The following is an 18,811-nucleotide window of genomic DNA, read 5'->3' on the forward strand; positions in this document are numbered from 1 at the left end:
GTGAAGCCGTCACCCTGTTATCCTGTTAGTTGGAGCCTTGGTGCGATGGCTTTGGTGGTGTTAGTATTAGATGTAGCGGCAGGTTTAGGACATGTGGGGCGCCCCATGTACCGTACTGCAGCGCAGCTCTTCTTCTTCTACTTCTTTGCATTCGTTGGGTGACGACACGACCCCGTACACTTAGGTATTCGCAGTACGTCCCAGGCTAGAGCCGCTGTGGGTTTGTGATTTAGCGTTTGCTTTGGGCTGAAAATTCGGCTAAAAATCACAAAAATAGTTGCAAAAACGCTAAGGCTGAGTTCACACCACGTTTTTGTGGACACTTAAAAAATAAATAACGGATGTGATTTGATCTTTTTTTTTATATAATGAAGTCAATGGAAAATCGGACACAGAGAGATGCACACAAACACGTCCATTTTTGCATCCGTTTTTTCCATTACGCGGATATGTTATACGGACTGCAAAAACACAGTGTGAACCCGGCCTGATAAAGATCCAAAATAAAATCTGATGAAATGACAACATTAAAATTCAGTGTGAACCTGACCTAAGGGCTATAATTATAATTGGGCGATTATCGCTCCCTGTAATAGAGACAGCAATTATCAGCTGATTGTTGTTTTAGGGTCCGTTTACACAGAAAGATTATCTGCCAAAGATTTCGAAGCCAAAGCCAGGAACGGACTATAAACGGACTATAAATCAGGTCATGAAGGAAAGACTGAGATTTCTCCTCTTTTCAAATCCATTCCTGGCTTTGGCTTCAAATCTTTGGCAGATAATCTGTCAGATAATCTTTCTGTGTAAACGGACCCTTAGGTTTGGACCTAAAACCGTCGGGCGCCGACCGTGCCTCGCTATGTGTAATAGCTCCGTGTAATGGCGATGCGCGGCTGATGGCTGACCATTCCCCAGACACCTTATCTCTCCCCGCTCCCGTCCTGTGATTGGCTGAGCAGACACTGCTGACCGAAAGCAAGGGGAGATAAGGGGTCAGGTGTATTGGCAAGGGCTGCATGGACATCGCTAATGAAGTCCATGCAGCCCTTGCTGCCTGATTATTTGGTCCAGTAAACTCATTTACTAACATGATTGGGCAGTAGTCGGCCGGTGTAATGGAGCCCTAAGCGTGCAGAGTCCTATGCAGAGTGCCCACTCCGAGGACTAATACTGCAATGGACTCTTCTAGTGCAGGGACGGGGGAGCATCTCGGCCTCCAAATCTCATTGATCCTGGAGAGTCAGAGCTAAAGCTGCGAGGAGGAGATATCCCCCCCATCCCTGGTCTAATGGGACTACCCCATAATGGCCGCCACTGCAGGACTGTGCTGTGCAGTAATAGCTGCAGATATTCACCCATCTTCTTGTCTTCCTTAGGATCCCAGCGTGCATCCTCCATTGCCGCATCCCGCATGGAGCAAGCCATGTCTGAAGTAAGCGTGCACAGCAGTGGTCAGCGGCAGGGCCCCATGCAGCAGTGGATTACCTTGGAGCAGATCTGGCTGCAGGCTGGTGAGTTCACAGGTCGCACGCTCATGTCACCTCACAGATCTGGCTGCAGGTCGGCGAGGTCAGAGGTCGCACGCTCATGTCACCTCAAAAATCTGGCTGCAGGTCGGTGAGGTCAGAGGTCTCACGCTCATGTCACCTTACAGATCTGGCTGCAGGTCGGCGAGGTCAGAGGTCGCACGCTCATGTCACCTCACAGATCTGGCTGCAGGTCGGCGAGGTCAGAGGTCGCACGCTCATGTCACCTCACAGATCTGGCTGCAGGTCGGTGAGGTCAGAGGTCGCACGCTCTTGTCACCTCACAGATCTGGCTGCAGGTCGTGAGGTCAGAGGTGGCACGCTCATGTCACCTCACAGATCTGGCTGCAGGTCGGCGAGGTCAGAGGTGGCACGCTCATGTCACCTCACAGATCTGGCTGCAGGTCGGCGAGGTCAGAGGTCGCACGCTCATGTCACCTCACAGATCTGGCTGCAGATCGGTGAGGTCAGAGGTCGCACGCTCATGTCACCTCACAGATCTGGCTGCAGGTCGGTGAGGTCAGAGGTCGCACGCTCATGTCACCTCACAGATCTGGCTGCAGGTCGGTGAGGTCAGAGGTCGCACGCTCATGTCACCTCACAGATCTGGCTGCAGGTCGGTGAGGTCAGAGGTCGCACGCTCATGTCACCTCACAGATCTGGCTGCAGGTCGGTGAGGTCAGAGGTCGCACGCTCATGTCACCTCACAGATCTGGCTGCAGGTCGGCGAGGTCAGAGGTCGCTTGCTCTTGTCACCTCACAGATCTGGCTGCAGGTCGGTGAGGTCAGAGGTCGCACGCTCATGTCACCTCACAGATCTGGCTGCAGGTCGGCGAGGTCAGAGGTCGCTTGCTCTTGTCACCTCACAGATCTGGCTGCAGATCGGTGAGGTCAGAGGTCGCACGCTCATGTCACCTCACAGATCTGGCTGCAGGTCGGCGAGGTCAGAGGTCGCACGCTCATGTCACCTCGATCAGATTTAGTGATGCAGCAGTTTACCTAATTGTAATTTTTTTTCTCATGCAGCAAAGTGCAGAGCGGCAGAGCGCTCCTAATGGCCGAGAGCGGCCGTAAATTATTCATCACACTCACATGATGGAAACAAAGGGAAGCGCATGTATAATTCATCCGCTGTGTATACGGCAGCCCCGGCCGCTAACACAACTGCTGTACACTCACCCAGCTGGAGCTCTGATCCCTCCTGTGCTGGATGCAGCAAACTTTATACAACTCCAAACCTTTGATTCCCTGTGGGCCGTACATGGCCGTCCAGGCCCCTTTGTCTCTATTAGCAGACTCTCTCATGTGATTTCCTTTTACAGGGATTGTTCACCCCCAATTGGTGTCAGAAGTAATTTACAAATCTGTATAACTTTCTATTAAAAAATCTCCAGTCTTCCAGTACTTATCATCTTCTGTATGTCCTGCAGGAAGTGGTATATTCTCTCCAGTCTGACACAGTGCTCTCTGCTGCCACCTCTGTCCATGTCAGGAACTGTCCAGAGCAGCAGCAAATCCCCATAGAAAACCTCTCCTGCTCTGCAGACTGGAAAAAATGCAGGACATTCAGCAGTTGTTAAGTACTGGAAGACTGTTTGTTAGTTTTTTTAATAGAAGTAAATTACAAATCTCTGGCACTTCCTAGGACCAGTTGATTTGAAAGAAAAAGTTTTTGGTGAACAATTCCTTTAAGCACATATGTAGACATGCGGAGAGGAGGTTATAATGTGACACCAGCAGGAGCAGAGTGACACACCGTACATGAGAGTAGGTGATTTACTGTCGGCTCTCCTGACTGTATCAGTCTCTCCTGACTGTCGGCTCTCCTGACTGTATCAGTCTCTTCTTACTGTCGGCTCTCCTGACTGTATCAGTCTCTTCTTACTGTCGGCTCTCCTGACTGTATCAGTCTCTTCTTACTGTCGGCTCTCCTGACTGTATCAGTCTCTTCTTACTGTCGGCTCTCCTGACTGTATCAGTCTCTTCTTACTGTCGGCTCTCCTGACTGTATCAGTCTCTTCTTACTGTCGGCTCTCCTGACTGTATCAGTCTCTCCTGACTGTCGGCTCTCCTGACTGTCGGCTCTCCTGACTGTATCAGTCTCTTCTTACTGTCGGCTCTCCTGACTGTATCAGTCTCTCCTGACTGTCGGCTCTCCTGACTGTATCAGTCTCTCCTGACTGTCGGCTCTCCTGACTGTATCAGTCTCTTCTTACTGTCGGCTCTCCTGACTGTATCAGTCTCTCCTGACTGTCGGCTCTCCTGACTGTCGGCTCTCCTGACTGTATCAGTCTCTTCTTACTGTCGGCTCTCCTGACTGTATCAGTCTCTTCTTACTGTCGGCTCTCCTGACTGTCGGCTCTCCTGACTGTCGGCTCTCCTGACTGTCGGCTCTCCTGACTGTCGGCTCTCTGTATCAGTATTCCCCTGTGCTGTCCCTCTGCTGTTTGCATAGATTGATAACTGGATGGAACCATTCTCACACAGCAGTCATTTATTCATACATTTCCAGGAGGAATAAGGGAGGGATGAAGCAATGCAGAGAGGGGTATGAGGGGTCTCTGTACTGCTCTGTCCCCCACCGCCTGCACAGTATGACCGCTCACTCTCCATATCAGTAGATGCGCGTACAGTACGGTATTCTGTTGTCTCCATCAGTCCATTAGCAAAATACGCCGTATATCCGGGACCAGCGTAATGCCGCATTACTGAGGGATACGGGAGGGGGGGCAAGTACCCCTCAACCCCCTGCCCCCACTATGCCTGTATTTACCCCTGTATCCTGATCCCTAATTGTATATACTATATTATATATGATGGGAATCGCCCTGTATCCTGATCCCTACAGGTATATACTATATTATATATGATGAGGTTACCCCCTGTATCCTGATCCCTACAGGTATATACTATATTATATATGATGGGAATCGCCCTGTATCCTGATCCCTACAGGTATATACTATATTATATATGATGAGGTTACCCCCTGTATCCTGATCCCTACAGGTATATACTATATTATATATGATGGGAATCCCCCTGTATCCTGATCCCTACAGGTATATACTATATTATATATGATGGGGATCCCCCTGTATTCTGATCCCTACAGGTATATACTATATTATATATGATGAGGTTACCCCTGTATCCTGATCCCTACAGGTATATACTATATTATATATGATGGGGTTACCCCTGTATCCTGATCCCTACAGGTATATACTATATTATATATGATGGGAATCCCCCTGTATCCTGATCCCTACAGGTATATACTATATTATATATGATGGGGTTACCCCTGTATCCTGATCCCTACAGGTATATACTATATTATATATGATGGGGTTACCCCTGTATCCTGACCCCTACAGGTATATACTATATTATATATGATGGGGTTACCCCCTGTATCCTGATCCCTACAGGTATATACTATATTATATATGATGGGATTACCCCTGTATCCTGATCCCTACAGGTATATACTATATTATATATGATAGGGTTACCCCTCTATCCTGATCCCTACAGGTATATACTATATTATATATGATGAGGTTACCCCTGATCCCTACAGGTATATACTATATTATATATGATGGGGTTACCCCTGTATCCTGATCCCTACAGGTATATACTATATTATATATGATGAGGTTACCCCTGTATCCTGATCCCTACAGGTATATACTATATTATATATGATGGGAATCCCCCTGTATCCTGATCCCTACAGGTATATACTATATTATATATGATGGGATTACCCCTGTATTCTGACCCCTACAGGTATATACTATATTATATATGATAGGGTTACCCCTCTATCCTGATCCCCACAGGTATATACTATATTATATATGATGGGGTTACCCCTGTATCCTGATCCCTACAGGTATATACTATATTATTTATGATGGGAATCCCCCTGTATCCTGATCCCTACAGGTATATACTATATTATATATGATGGGATTACCCCTGTATTCTGACCCCTACAGGTATATACTATATTATATATGATAGGGTTACCCCAGGGCAGTTTCTAGGTAATTTGAACTACAGGGCGAATCCTGCTGAAAGCGCCCCCCCCCCCAAGTGATATGTGGAGGGGGGGGGGTGCGGGTGTTACTAGGGGGAAGCAGTGTGTGTATCATGGCATACAGCAGTGTTATTCAACCCTTTTCTACGTGGGGCAAAAAAAAAGTCATTCAGTGACTCACAGGTGACGTCTTCTTTGTTCCCTTTTCCTCCCCTTCTGGCCCGGACCACCATGATGATCTCTTGTGAACCTGCCAGACAAACATTTTTAGGCTCTGCACTTTTACAATTTCCACTTTTTTGTGTCATGTGCAGTAAAGTGAGTAGGTATGTGGGTTGCCCCCTGTATGTAGCATCCCCTGCTGTGCCCCCATATAGTAATAATGCCACCTGTGCTGTCCCCATAGTAAAAATTTGCCGTGCTGCATCCAAATTAGTAATAATCCCCCCCCCCGTGCTGTCCCCATAGTAATAATCCCCCTGTGCTGTCCTCATATTAATAATCCCCCCAATGCTGTCCTCATATTAATAATCCCCCCAATGCTGTCCTCATATTAATAATCCCCCCAATGCTGTCCTCATATTAATAATCCCCCCAATGCTGTCCCCATATTAATAATCCCCCCCAATTCTGTCCCCATATTAATAATCCCCCCAATGCTGTCCTCATATTAATAATCCCCCCAATGCTGTCCTCATATTAATAATCCCCCCCAATTCTGTCCCCATATTAATAATCCCCCCAATGCTGTCCTCATATTAATAATCCCCCCAATGCTGTCCTCATATTAATAATCCCCCCAATGCTGTCCTCATATTAATAATCCCCCCCAATTCTGTCCCCATATTAATAATCCCCCCAATGCTGTCCTCATATTAATAATCCCCCCAATGCTGTCCTCATATTAATAATCCCCCCAATGCTGTCCCCATATTAATAATCCCCCCCAATTCTGTCCCCATATTAATAATCCCCCCAATGCTGTCCTCATATTAATAATCCCCCCAATGCTGTCCTCATATTAATAATCCCCCCAATGCTGTCCCCATATTAATAATCCCCCTGTGCTGTCCTCATATTAATAATCCCCCCCAATGCTGTCCTCATATTAATAATCCCCCCCAATGCTGTTCTCATATTAATAATCCCCCCAATGCTGTCCTCATATTAATAATCCCCCCAATGCTGTCCCCATATTAATAATCCCCCCCAATGCTGTCCTCATATTAATAATCCCCCCCAATGCTGTCCTCATATTAATAATCCCCCCCTAATACTGTCCTCATACTAATAATCCCCCCAATGCTGTCCTCATATTAATAATCCCCCCCAATGCTGTCCTCATATTAATAATCCCCCCCAATGCTGTCCTCATATTAATAATCCCCCCCGTGCTGTCCTCATATTAATAATCCCCCTGTGCTGTCCCCATATTAATAATCCCCCCAATGCTGTCCTCATATTAATAATCCCCCCCAATGCTGTCCTCATATTAATAATCCCCCCCAATGCTGTCCCCATATTAATAATCCCCCCCAATGCTGTCCTCATATTAATAATCCCCCCCAATGCTGTCCTCATATTAATAATCCCCCCAATGCTGTCCCCATATTAATAATCCCCCCAATGCTGTCCCCATATTAATAATCCCCCCAATGCTATCCCCATATTAATAATCCCCCCCAATGCTGTCCTCATATTAATAATCCCCCCCAATGCTATCCCCATATTAATAATCCCCCCAATGCTGTCCTCATATGAATAATCCCCCCAATGCTGTCCTCATATTAATAATCCCCCCCAATGCTGTCCCCATATTAATAATCCCCCCAATGCTATCCTCATATTAATAATCCCCCCAATGCTATCCTCATATTAATAATCCCCCCAATGCTGTTCTCATATTAATAATCCCCCCCAATGCTGTCCCCATATTAATAATCCCCCCAATGCTATCCTCATATTAATAATCCCCCCAATGCTGTCCTCATATTAATAATCCCCCCCAATGCTATCCTCATATTAATAATCCCCCCCAATGCTGTCCCCATATTAATAATCCCCCCAATGCTATCCTCATATTAATAATCCCCCCCAATGCTGTCCTCATATTAATAATCCCCCCCAATGCTGTCCTCATATTAATAATCCCCCCCAATGCTGTCCCCATATTAATAATCCCCCCAATGCTGTCCTCATATTAATAATCCCCCCAATGCTATCCTCATATTAATAATCCCCCCAATGCTGTCCCCATATTAATAATCCCCCCCCGTGCTGTCCCCATATTAATAATCCCCCCAATGCTGTCCCCATATTAATAATCCCCCCCAATGCTGTCCCCATATTAATAATCCCCCCCCGTGCTGTCCCCATATTAATAATCCCCCCAATGCTGTCCCCATATTAATAATCCCCCCCAATGCTGTCCTCATATTAATAATCCCCCCAATGCTATCCTCATATTAATAATCCCCCCAATGCTATCCTCATATTAATAATCCCCCCCAATGCTGTCCTCATATTAATAATCCCCCCCAATGCTGTCCCCATATTAATAATCCCCCCAATGCTATCCTCATATTAATAATCCCCCCAATGCTATCCTCATATTAATAATCCCCCCCAATGCTGTCCTCATATTAATAATCCCCCCCAATGCTGTCCCCATATTAATAATCCCCCCAATGCTGTCCCCATATTAATAATCCCCCCAATGCTGTCCTCATATTAATAATCCCCCCAATGCTATCCTCATATTAATAATCCCCCCAATGCTGTCCCCATATTAATAATCCCCCCAATGCTATCCTCATATTAATAATCCCCCCAATGCTGTCCCCATATTAATAATCCCCCCCAATGCTGTCCTCATATTAATAATCCCCCCAATGCTATCCTCATATTAATAATCCCCCCCAATGCTGTCCTCATATTAATAATCCCCCCCAATGCTGTCCCCATATTAATAATCCCCCCAATGCTATCCTCATATTAATAATCCCCCCAATGCTGTCCCCATATTAATAATCCCCCCCGTGCTGTCCCCATATTAATAATCCCCCCCAATTCTGTCCCCATATTAATAATCCCCCCCAATGCTATCCTCATATTAATAATCCCCCCAATGCTGTCCCCATATTAATAATCCCCCCAATGCTATCCTCATATTAATAATCCCCCCCAATGCTATCCTCATATTAATAATCCCCCCAATGCTATCCCCATATTAATAATCCCCCCAATGCTGTCCTCATATTAATAATCCCCCCCAATGCTATCCTCATATTAATAATCCCCCCAATGCTGTCCCCATATTAATAACCCCCCCCAATGCTGTCCCCATATTAATAATCCCCCCCAATGCTATCCTCATATTAATAATCCCCCCAATGCTATCCTCATATTAATAATCCCCCCAATGCTATCCCCATATTAATAATCCCCCCATGCTGTCCCCATAGTAATAATCCCCCCAATGCTGTCCCCATATTAATAATCCCCCCATGCTGTCCCCATAGTAATAATCCCCCCAATGCTGTCCTTATATTAATAATCCCCCCCAATGCTGTCCTCATATTAATAATCCCCCCAATGCTGTCCCCATATTAATAATCCCCCCCAATGCTGTCCCCATATTAATAATCCCCCCAATGCTATCCTCATATTAATAATCCCCCCAATGCTATCCTCATATTAATAATCCCCCTGTGCTGTCCTCATATTAATAATCCCCCTGTGCTGTCCCCATATTAATAATCCCCCCATGCTGTCCCCATAGTAATAATCCCCCCAATGCTGTCCTCATATTAATAATCCCCCCCAATGCTGTCCCCATATTAATAATCCCCCCAATGCTGTCCTCATATTAATAATCCCCCCCCTGTGCTCTGCACCCCACCCCCCAAAACACACACACAAAAAAACAACATTATACTCACCTCAGTAGATAGAGCGGGTCCCTGTCTGTTCTTCTCCTCCGGCCTGCGAGGAGCAAGCAGGCTGCCGCCGCCGCCCCTGCACACATCTTCTCCCTCCAGCACAGTCAGATGACGTCATATGCTGGAGGGAGACGATGTGTGAGGGGGCGGCAGCAGCCAGCCGGGTAATGAGCGCGGTCAAGTGCCGTCCGGGGGGCGGAGCTGCGGTCCGGCGGGCGGTCCAGTGGTCTGAGCAGGTGATGGGGAGGTCAGGCCAGGACCCAGAGGAGGGGGCGGCAGCAGCCAGCTGGGTGATGAGCGTTCGGCTCGGCCAAGCGCTGTCCGGGGGGGGCGGTACAGGGGTCGGAGCAGGTGATGGGGCGGGCGGGCTGACGGCCGGGACTACGCGCCGCTAAGTGAGGTCGGGGGTGCCACCAGTGCCCCCAACCTCTCGGCGCCCCATGCGGTCGCCCGGCCCGCCCGCCCTTAGAAACGGCCATGGGTTACCCTTCTATCCTGATCCCTACAGGTATATACTATATTATATATGATGGGGTTACCCCTGTATCCTGATCCCTACAGGTATATACTATAATATATATGATGGGAATCGCCCTGTATCCTGATCCCTACAGGTATATACTATAATATATATGATGGGAATCGCCCTGTATCCTGATCCCTACAGGTATATACTATATTATATATGATGAGACTCCCCCTGTATCCTGATCCCTACAGGTATATACTATATTATATATGATGGAGTTACCCCTGTATCCTGATCCCTACAGGTATATACTATATTATATATGATGGGACTCCCCCTGTATCCTGATCCCTACAGGTATATACTATATTATATATGATGGGGTTACCCCTGTATCCTGATCCCTACAGGTATATACTATATTATATATGATGGGAATCGCCCTGTATCCTGATCCCTACAGGTATATACTATATTATATATGATGGGGTTACCCCTGTATCCTGATCCCTACAGGTATATACTATAATATATATGATGGGAATCGCCCTGTATCCTGATCCCTACAGGTATATACTATAATATATATGATGGGAATCGCCCTGTATCCTGATCCCTACAGGTATATACTATACTATATATGATGAGGTTACCCCCTTTGTATCCTGATCCCTACAGGTATATACTATATTATATATGATGGGAATCCCCCTCTATCCGGATCCCTACAGGTATATACTATATTATATATGATGGGAATCCCCCTGTATCCTGATCCCTACAGGTATATACTATGTTATATATGATGGGATTACCCCTGTATCCTGATCCCTACAGGTATATACTATATTATATATGATGGGGTTACCCCTGTATCCTGATCCCTACAGGTATATACTATATTATATATGATGGGGTTACCCCTGTATCCTGATCCCTACAGGTATATACTATATTATATATGATGGGAATCGCCCTGTATCCTGATCCCTACAGGTATATACTATATTATATATGATGGGGTTACCCCTGTATCCTGATCCCTACAGGTATATACTATATTATATATGTTGGGAATCGCCCTGTATCCTGATTCCTACAGGTATATACTATATTATATATGATGGGGTTACCCCTGATCCCTACAGGTATATACTATATTATATATGATGGGGATCCCCCTGTATCCTGATCCCTACAGGTATATACTATATTATATATGATGGGGATCCCCCTGTATCCTGATCCCTACAGGTATATACTATATTATATATGATGGGGTTACCCCCTGTATCCTGATCCCTACAGGTATATACTATTTTATATATGATGGGGTTACCCCTGTATCCTGATCCCTACAGGTATATACTATATTATATATGATGGGAATCCCCCTGTATCCTGATCCCTACAGGTATATACTATATTATATATGATGGGGATCCCCCTGTATCCTGATCCCTACAGGTATATACTATATTATATATGATGGGGTTACCCCTGTATTCTGACCCCTACAGGTATATACTATATTATATATGATGGGATTACCCCTGTATTCTGACCCCTACAGGTATATACTATATTATATATGATGGGGTTACCCCTCTATCCTGATCCCTACAGGTATATACTATATTATATATGATGGGGATCCCCCTGTATCCTGATCCCTACAGGTATATACTATATTATATATGATGGGGTTACCCCCTGTATCCTGATCCCTACAGGTATATACTATTTTATATATGATGGGGTTACCCCTGTATCCTGATCCCTACAGGTATATACTATATTATATATGATGGGAATCCCCCTGTATCCTGATCCCTACAGGTATATACTATATTATATATGATGGGGATCCCCCTGTATCCTGATCCCTACAGGTATATACTATATTATATATGATGGGGATCCCCCTGTATCCTGATCCCTACAGGTATATACTATATTATATATGATGGGAATCGCCCTGTATCCTGATCCCTCCAGGTATATACTATATTATATATGATGAGACTCCCCCTGTATCCTGATCCCTCCAGGTATATACTATATTATATATGATGAGACTCCCCCTGTATCCTGATCCCTCCAGGTATATACTATATTATATATGATGAGACTCCCCCTGTATCCTGATCCCTACAGGTATATACTATTTTATATATGATGGGGTTACCCCTGTATCCTGATCCCTACAGGTATATACTATGTTATATATGATGGGGTTACCCTTCTATCCTGATCCCTACAGGTATATACTATATTATATATGATGGGGTTACCCCTGTATCCTGATCCCTACAGGTATTTACTATATCATATATAATGGGGTTACCCCTGTATCCTGATGCCTACAGGTATATACTATATTATATATGATGGGGTTACCCCTGTATCCTGATCCCTACAGGTATATACTATATTATATATGATGGGGTAATCCCCCTGTATCCTGATCCCTACAGGTATATACTATATTATATATGATGGGAATCGCCCTGTTTCCTGATCCCTACAGGTATATACTATATTATATATGATGGGGTTACCCCTGTATTCTGATCCCTACAGGTATATACTATATTATATATATGATGGGAATCGCCCTGTTTCCTGATCCCTACAGGTATATACTATGTTATATATGATGGGATTACCCCTGTATCCTGATCCCTACAGGTATATACTATATTATATATGATGGGAATCGCCCTGTTTCCTGATCCCTACAGGTATATACTATATTATATATGATGGGGTTACCCCTGTATCCTGATCCCTACAGGTATATACTATATTATATATGATGGGGTTACCCCTGTATCCTGATCCCTACAGGTATATACTATATTATATATGATGCGGTTACCCCTGTATCCTGATCCCTACAGGTATATACTATATTATATATGATGGGGTTACCCCTGTATCCTGATCCCTACAGGTATATACTATTTTATATATGATGGGGATCCCCCTCTATCCTGATCCCTACAGGTATATACTATATTATATATGATGGGGTTACCCCTGTATCCTGATCCCTACAGGTATATACTATATTATATATGATGGGAATCCCCCTGTATCCTGATCCCTACAGATATATACTATATTATATATGATGGGGTTACCCCTGTATCCTGATCCCTACAGGTATATACTATATTATATATGATGGGACTCCCCCTGTATCCTGATCCCTACAGGTATATACTATATTATATATGATGGGGTTACCCCTGTATCCTGATCCCTGCAGGTATATACTATATTATATATGACGGGGTTACCCCTGTATCCTGATCCCTACAGGTATATACTATATTATATATAATTGGAATCCCCCTTTATCCTGGACGGGCTGTGACAGGTGGGCGGGCTGTGACAGGTGGGCGGGCTGTGACAGGTGGGCGGGCTGTTACAGGTGGGCGGGCTCTGACAGGTGGGTGGACTCTGACAGGTGGGCGGGCTCTGACAGGTGGGTGGACTCTGACAGGTGGGCAGGCTGTGACAGGTGGGCGGACTCTGACAGGTGGGCGGGCTGTGACAGGTGGGTGGGCTCTGACAGGTGGGCGGGCTCTGACACCAATAACGGGTACGTTTATGTCCCTGTATTTTGGCATCGGCCCAGAAAAGGCTCCAACCCTGTACGATCATGGCCGTTATCTTACACAGAATAAAGAGCCATGAAACAGTTAGAGGTGCCCAGCGATTTGTGGCTTCCCATAGTCCAGCAGGTTATTGATCGGGTTTCTCCCGGCACCCCCACATTGCCTGGCTCTAAGCGCTCACTACCCGCACTATTCATATTATGTCGCATTTACATCAAACTTCCTTTTTAGCCATTCAACAATCTGTGATATTAAAATGCACATTTTTTATCAGTCAATCTGGTGTGTGAGCGGAGTCCTCCGCCTGGAGCGCGGCGTACCTGCAGCAGAATGGAAGATGCTGACAGAATGATCATTCCCATCCTGTCCTAGTTAAGCTCCGTCTCATTTGCTGCATCGCGCTACATGACAACTTACGGGAAAATAACGATTTTTGCGCTGACATCTATAATTGTTCCACATAAATGAGATTAACATCATTTCCCACCAGGAAGGAGTCCTCCGCCTTTACGTACTGTATTTCTCCATTAGCTGGTATCCGCTTAATGTCACATATGAAGTAGCCGCCTCTGGAATCACAAAGGGATGAAAGAGGGGAAAATATTTCATCTATTACAGAGACAAAAACTAAAGCACAAAGTCCAAACAAAAAGGAGACGCGTAACCTAATAGCAACGATTTATTCTAGTATAAAGTACATATCCAAAGGTAACGCGTTTCTGGAGTGCTGGGCTCCCTCACTCCAACCTCAAGCATATCCTACATCCTATAACCTATCTCCTGTCCTTAAAGGGGTAGTGCGGCGGTAAAAAATTATTCACAGAATAACACACATTACAAAGTTATACAACTTTGTAATGTGTGTTATGTCTGTGAATGGCCCCCTTCCCCGTGTCCCACCACCCCCACCCGTGTAACCCGGAAGTGTAGTGCATTATACATACCTGATCCGTGCCGACACGTCATCAGCCGCTGAGCCACGATTGGCCGAGCACAGTTATGCTCAGCCAATCGCGGCTGGCGCTCGGGAAGATCGAAGGTGTTCGGGCCGGCCGGCCAAAGATGACGTTTGGCACAAGATGGCGGACGCGTGTTGGCACGGATCAGGTATGTATAATGCACTACACTTCCGGGTACCCCGGTGGGGGTGGTGGGACACGGGGAAGGGGGCCATTCACAGACATAACATACATTCCAAAGTTGTATAACTTTGTAATGTGTGTTATTCTGTGAATAATTTTTTACCACCGCACTACCCCTTTAAGGTTGGAGTAAGGGAGCCAGCGCTCCAGAAACGCGTTACCTGTGGATATGCACTTTATTATTTTACCAGAATAAATAGTTGTTATTAGATTACGCGGTCTGCGCGGAGGGATCTCCTTTTTGTTTGGACATTGTACCTGGGTTTCTGTACCCGGACAGGTGGCGGTGGATGACTTCCAGCAGCGGGCGACATTTATTTGGTCTAACATATGCGTCTTGTAGTGGTTGTGACTGTTCAGGTGAGCCGAATCCTGGATGAATGCTACACATGTTTTCAAAGTGCTATACTGTGTCACCCTAGGAGGCGCTCTGCCTTGTATTTTTTTATTTTTTCTTTCCCATAAAAACTAAAGCATGCTCCCCCACCATGATCAGACAATGACTTATTGTATAAATAATGTTTTTATGTTAAACAGATTTTATAAGAAGTTTTGGTGACATTTTTCTCTCTGTTATATAATAATCCTGATATCTTGCAGTTCTCATTCTCACCACTGGGGATAAAACTAAGCTGAGACTTCCTGTTGTGTCTGTGCTGATAAGAGGAGATTGCAGTAAAGTGATCAATACAGCATTGCAGCGTCATGTGACACCAGTAGATAGAGGAGACAATAGCAGCTTCCTGTGGAATGACCTCTTCACAGGTCACAGAGCGCGCTCAGTAATGTCTCACATTCATCTCAAGGGGACAGAGTCTGTCTGTTGTTGTCTATGTCCATGAGTCTTGCTGTAAAGCTAAATGTTGTTAAGAAGAGAAAATAGAAACAGATTAGAATAAAATAAGTTTTAATATCTGACTCTAATCAGTGGGGAATGTAGGTGGCACTATTCCTTTATAGGCTTCTAGACTGGATGCTGTGGCCAGCTGTAAGGCAGCCGAGGTAGCTTGGTTTCCTATACTTAATAGAAAACAATTCTATTTTGCTTAACCCTTTCACTACCCAGAAGGTAACTGTACTGCGACCCTGACTGCTATTAGTAACCAGGGACTGCGGCCATTAGTGAGTGCGGTCCGATCACTGCACCCACTAATTAACTACTTAGATGCATCTGTCAAAGCTGACAAGCCCTGCCTGCTCTCATCCATAACTTTACCCCCACCCCAGCCTATTATTCCATAGTATATGGGTAGTAGGTAAGTATAACGTACCCCTGCCAGCTCTCATCCATAACTTTACCCCCACCCCAGCCTATTATTCCATAGTATATGGGTAGTAGGTAAGTATAACGTACCCCTGCCCGCTCTCATCCATAACTTTACCCCCACCCCAGCCTATTATTCCATAGTATATGGGTAGGAGGTAAGTATAACGGACCCCTGCCTGCTCTCATCCATAACTTTACCCCCACCCCAGCCTATTATTCCATAGTATATGGGTAGGAGGTAAGTATAACGGACCCCTGCCTGCTCTCATACATAACGTAACCCCCGCCCCAGCCTATTATTCCATAGTATATGGGTAGTAGGTAAGTATAACGGACCCCTGCCTGCTCTCATCCATAACTTTACCCCCAGCCTATTATTCCATAGTATATGGGTAGGAGGTAAGTATAACGGACCCCTGCCTGCTCTCATCCATAACTTTACCCCCAGCCTATTATTCCATAGTATATGGGTAGGAGGTAAGTATAACGGACCCCTGCCCGCTCTCATACATAACGTAACCCCCGCCCCAGCCTATTATTCCATAGTATATGGGTAGGAGGTAAGTATAACGGACCCCTGCCCGCTCTCATACATAACGTAACCCCCGCCCCAGCCTATTATTCCATAGTATATGGGTAGGAGGTAAGTATAACGGACCCCTGCCCGCTCTCATACATAACGTAACCCCCGCCCCAGCCTATTATTCCATAGTATATGCTCTTCCAGGATTGGCTCAGCATTTCACCATTGTCTTCCTCTTTGTTCTTGGACGTGTCTTCTTCCCCGTCTGTGAATGTCCATAATCTGCGAAATCTGCGGCTGGAAGTATCTCCTGTAAGTGGAGAGCGGCGGGGAGTCTATGGACGCCCGACTGTTATCACTGATGTATGACAGCCTGTCAGTCAGCCGTCCCCATCATCCCTGTATGATAGCCTGTCAGTCAGCCATCCCCATCATCCCTGTATCACAGCCTGTCAGTCAGCTGTCCCCATCATCCCTGTATGACAGCCTGTCAGTCAGCCGTCCCCATCATCCCTGTATGACAGCCTGTCAGTCAGCCGTCCCCATCATCCCTGTATGACAGCCTGTCAGTCAGCCGTCCCATCATCCGTGTATCACAGCCTGTCAGTCAGCTGTCCCATCATCCGTGTATTTAGCCTGTCAGTCAGCCGTCCCCATCATACATGTATGACAGCCTGTCAGTCAGCCGTCCCCATCATCCATGTATCACAGCCTGTCAGTCAGCCGTCCCCATCATCCCTGTATGACAGCCTGTCAGTCAGCTGTCCCATCATCCCTGTATGACAGCCTGTCAGTCAGCTGTCCCATCATCCCTGTATGACAGCCTGTCAGTCAGCTGTCCCATCATCCCTGTATGACAGCCTGTCAGTCAGCTGTCCCATCATCCGTGTATGACAGCCTGTCAGTCAGCTGTCCCATCATCCCTGTATGACAGCCTGTCAGTCAGCTGTCCCATCATCCGTGTATCACAGCCTGTCAGTCAGCTGTCCCATCATCCGTGTATCACAGCCTGTCAGTCAGCCGTCCCCATCATCCCTGTATGACAGCCTGTCAGTCAGCTGTCCCATCATCCCTGTATGACAGCCTGTCAGTCAGCTGTCCCATCATCCATGTATCACAGCCTGTCAGTCAGCTGCCCCCATCATCCCTGTATGACAGCCTGTCAGTCAGCTGTCCCCATCATCCGTGTATGACAGCCTGTCAGTCAGCTGTCCCCATCATCCCTGTATGACAGCCTGTCAGTCAGCTGTCCCCATCATCCATGTACGACGTCAGTCAGTGTTCCCCTTTATGGCCGGGATCCCTCCTCCGTTATTGACTGTGCTTGTTTTCCTCTCTTGCGCAGCGGATCTCTTCGTGGAGCAGGAGCGGCTGAGTGAAGCGGCCTTTTGTATCCAGGAGGCGGCCAGCCTTTTCCCCACATCACACACTGTGCTGTACATGCGTGGGAAGCTCGCCGAGATGAAAGCCGCTATGGAGGAGGCCAAGCAGATCTACACTGAGGCGCTCACCGTCAATCCAGATGGAGTGAGAATTATGCACAGCCTGGTAAGTTTGGGGCCGCATTGTGGACGTGTTTGCAGGCCGCAGCTGGGGACTCCATTGTCGCTGCCATTCTGCCCGATTATTATTTTTAGAGCTTCCACTTTTTTTTCTTATAAACCATTTTAGATTTTGTAGAAGCTGGAAAATCCAACACAGCCCGGAGATCCCAAATATTCTAGGTGTATTATAGTGGATGCCTGGCCAACGTGCTATGGGGGAGCCCATTTATACAGGACTGTCCTTCCCGCGTCACCGTACATCATAAGCTATAGGATGGCATAAATAGTAGTCGGGTTAAAGGAGCACTCCAGCAATGTTTTGTTTCTTTCAAATCAGCTGCTGTCAGAAAGTGCCAGAGATTTCTAATTGACTTTAAATAAAACAATCTCCAGTCTTCCAGTTCTTATCAGCTGCTGCATGTCCTACAGGAAGTGGTGTATTCTCTCCAGTCTGACACAGTGCTCTCTGCTGCCACCTCTGTCTATGTCAGGAACTGTCCAGAGCAGGAAAGGTTTTCTATTTCTAAGACTAGATAGTTTTTTTGGATGCCTCAGTGTGTCTCATCAACAAGCTATGGAGGCAGCCACTCTCTTCAATGACATGCAACCCTCAGCGGTAGTATAGAGGACATAGAGACCTTCCCAATAACAGTGGTGGAAAGAAACTTACTGTCTGCCTTATTGTGGCCCTGAATCCGGGGGCCAAGGCGCCTCAGTCA

General features: G+C 46.1%; 1 protein-coding gene across 2 annotated transcripts in view; it reads left to right on the forward strand.

The window, feature by feature from the left end:
• TTC7A (tetratricopeptide repeat domain 7A) overlaps positions 1-18,811 on the forward strand; it is a 314,521-nt gene that overhangs the window by 250,089 nt on the left and 45,621 nt on the right. For both annotated transcript variants that reach the window (XM_069954611.1, XM_069954612.1), the window contains 2 exons: positions 1,380-1,514; positions 17,894-18,096. In XM_069954611.1, coding sequence (XP_069810712.1) covers positions 1,380-1,514; positions 17,894-18,096 — 338 coding nt within the window. The remainder of the gene's footprint in view (positions 1-1,379; positions 1,515-17,893; positions 18,097-18,811) is intronic.

The sequence above is a fragment of the Dendropsophus ebraccatus genome, chromosome 15 (assembly GCF_027789765.1).
Source record: "Dendropsophus ebraccatus isolate aDenEbr1 chromosome 15, aDenEbr1.pat, whole genome shotgun sequence".
In the NCBI taxonomy this organism is placed as follows: domain Eukaryota; kingdom Metazoa; phylum Chordata; class Amphibia; order Anura; family Hylidae; genus Dendropsophus; species Dendropsophus ebraccatus.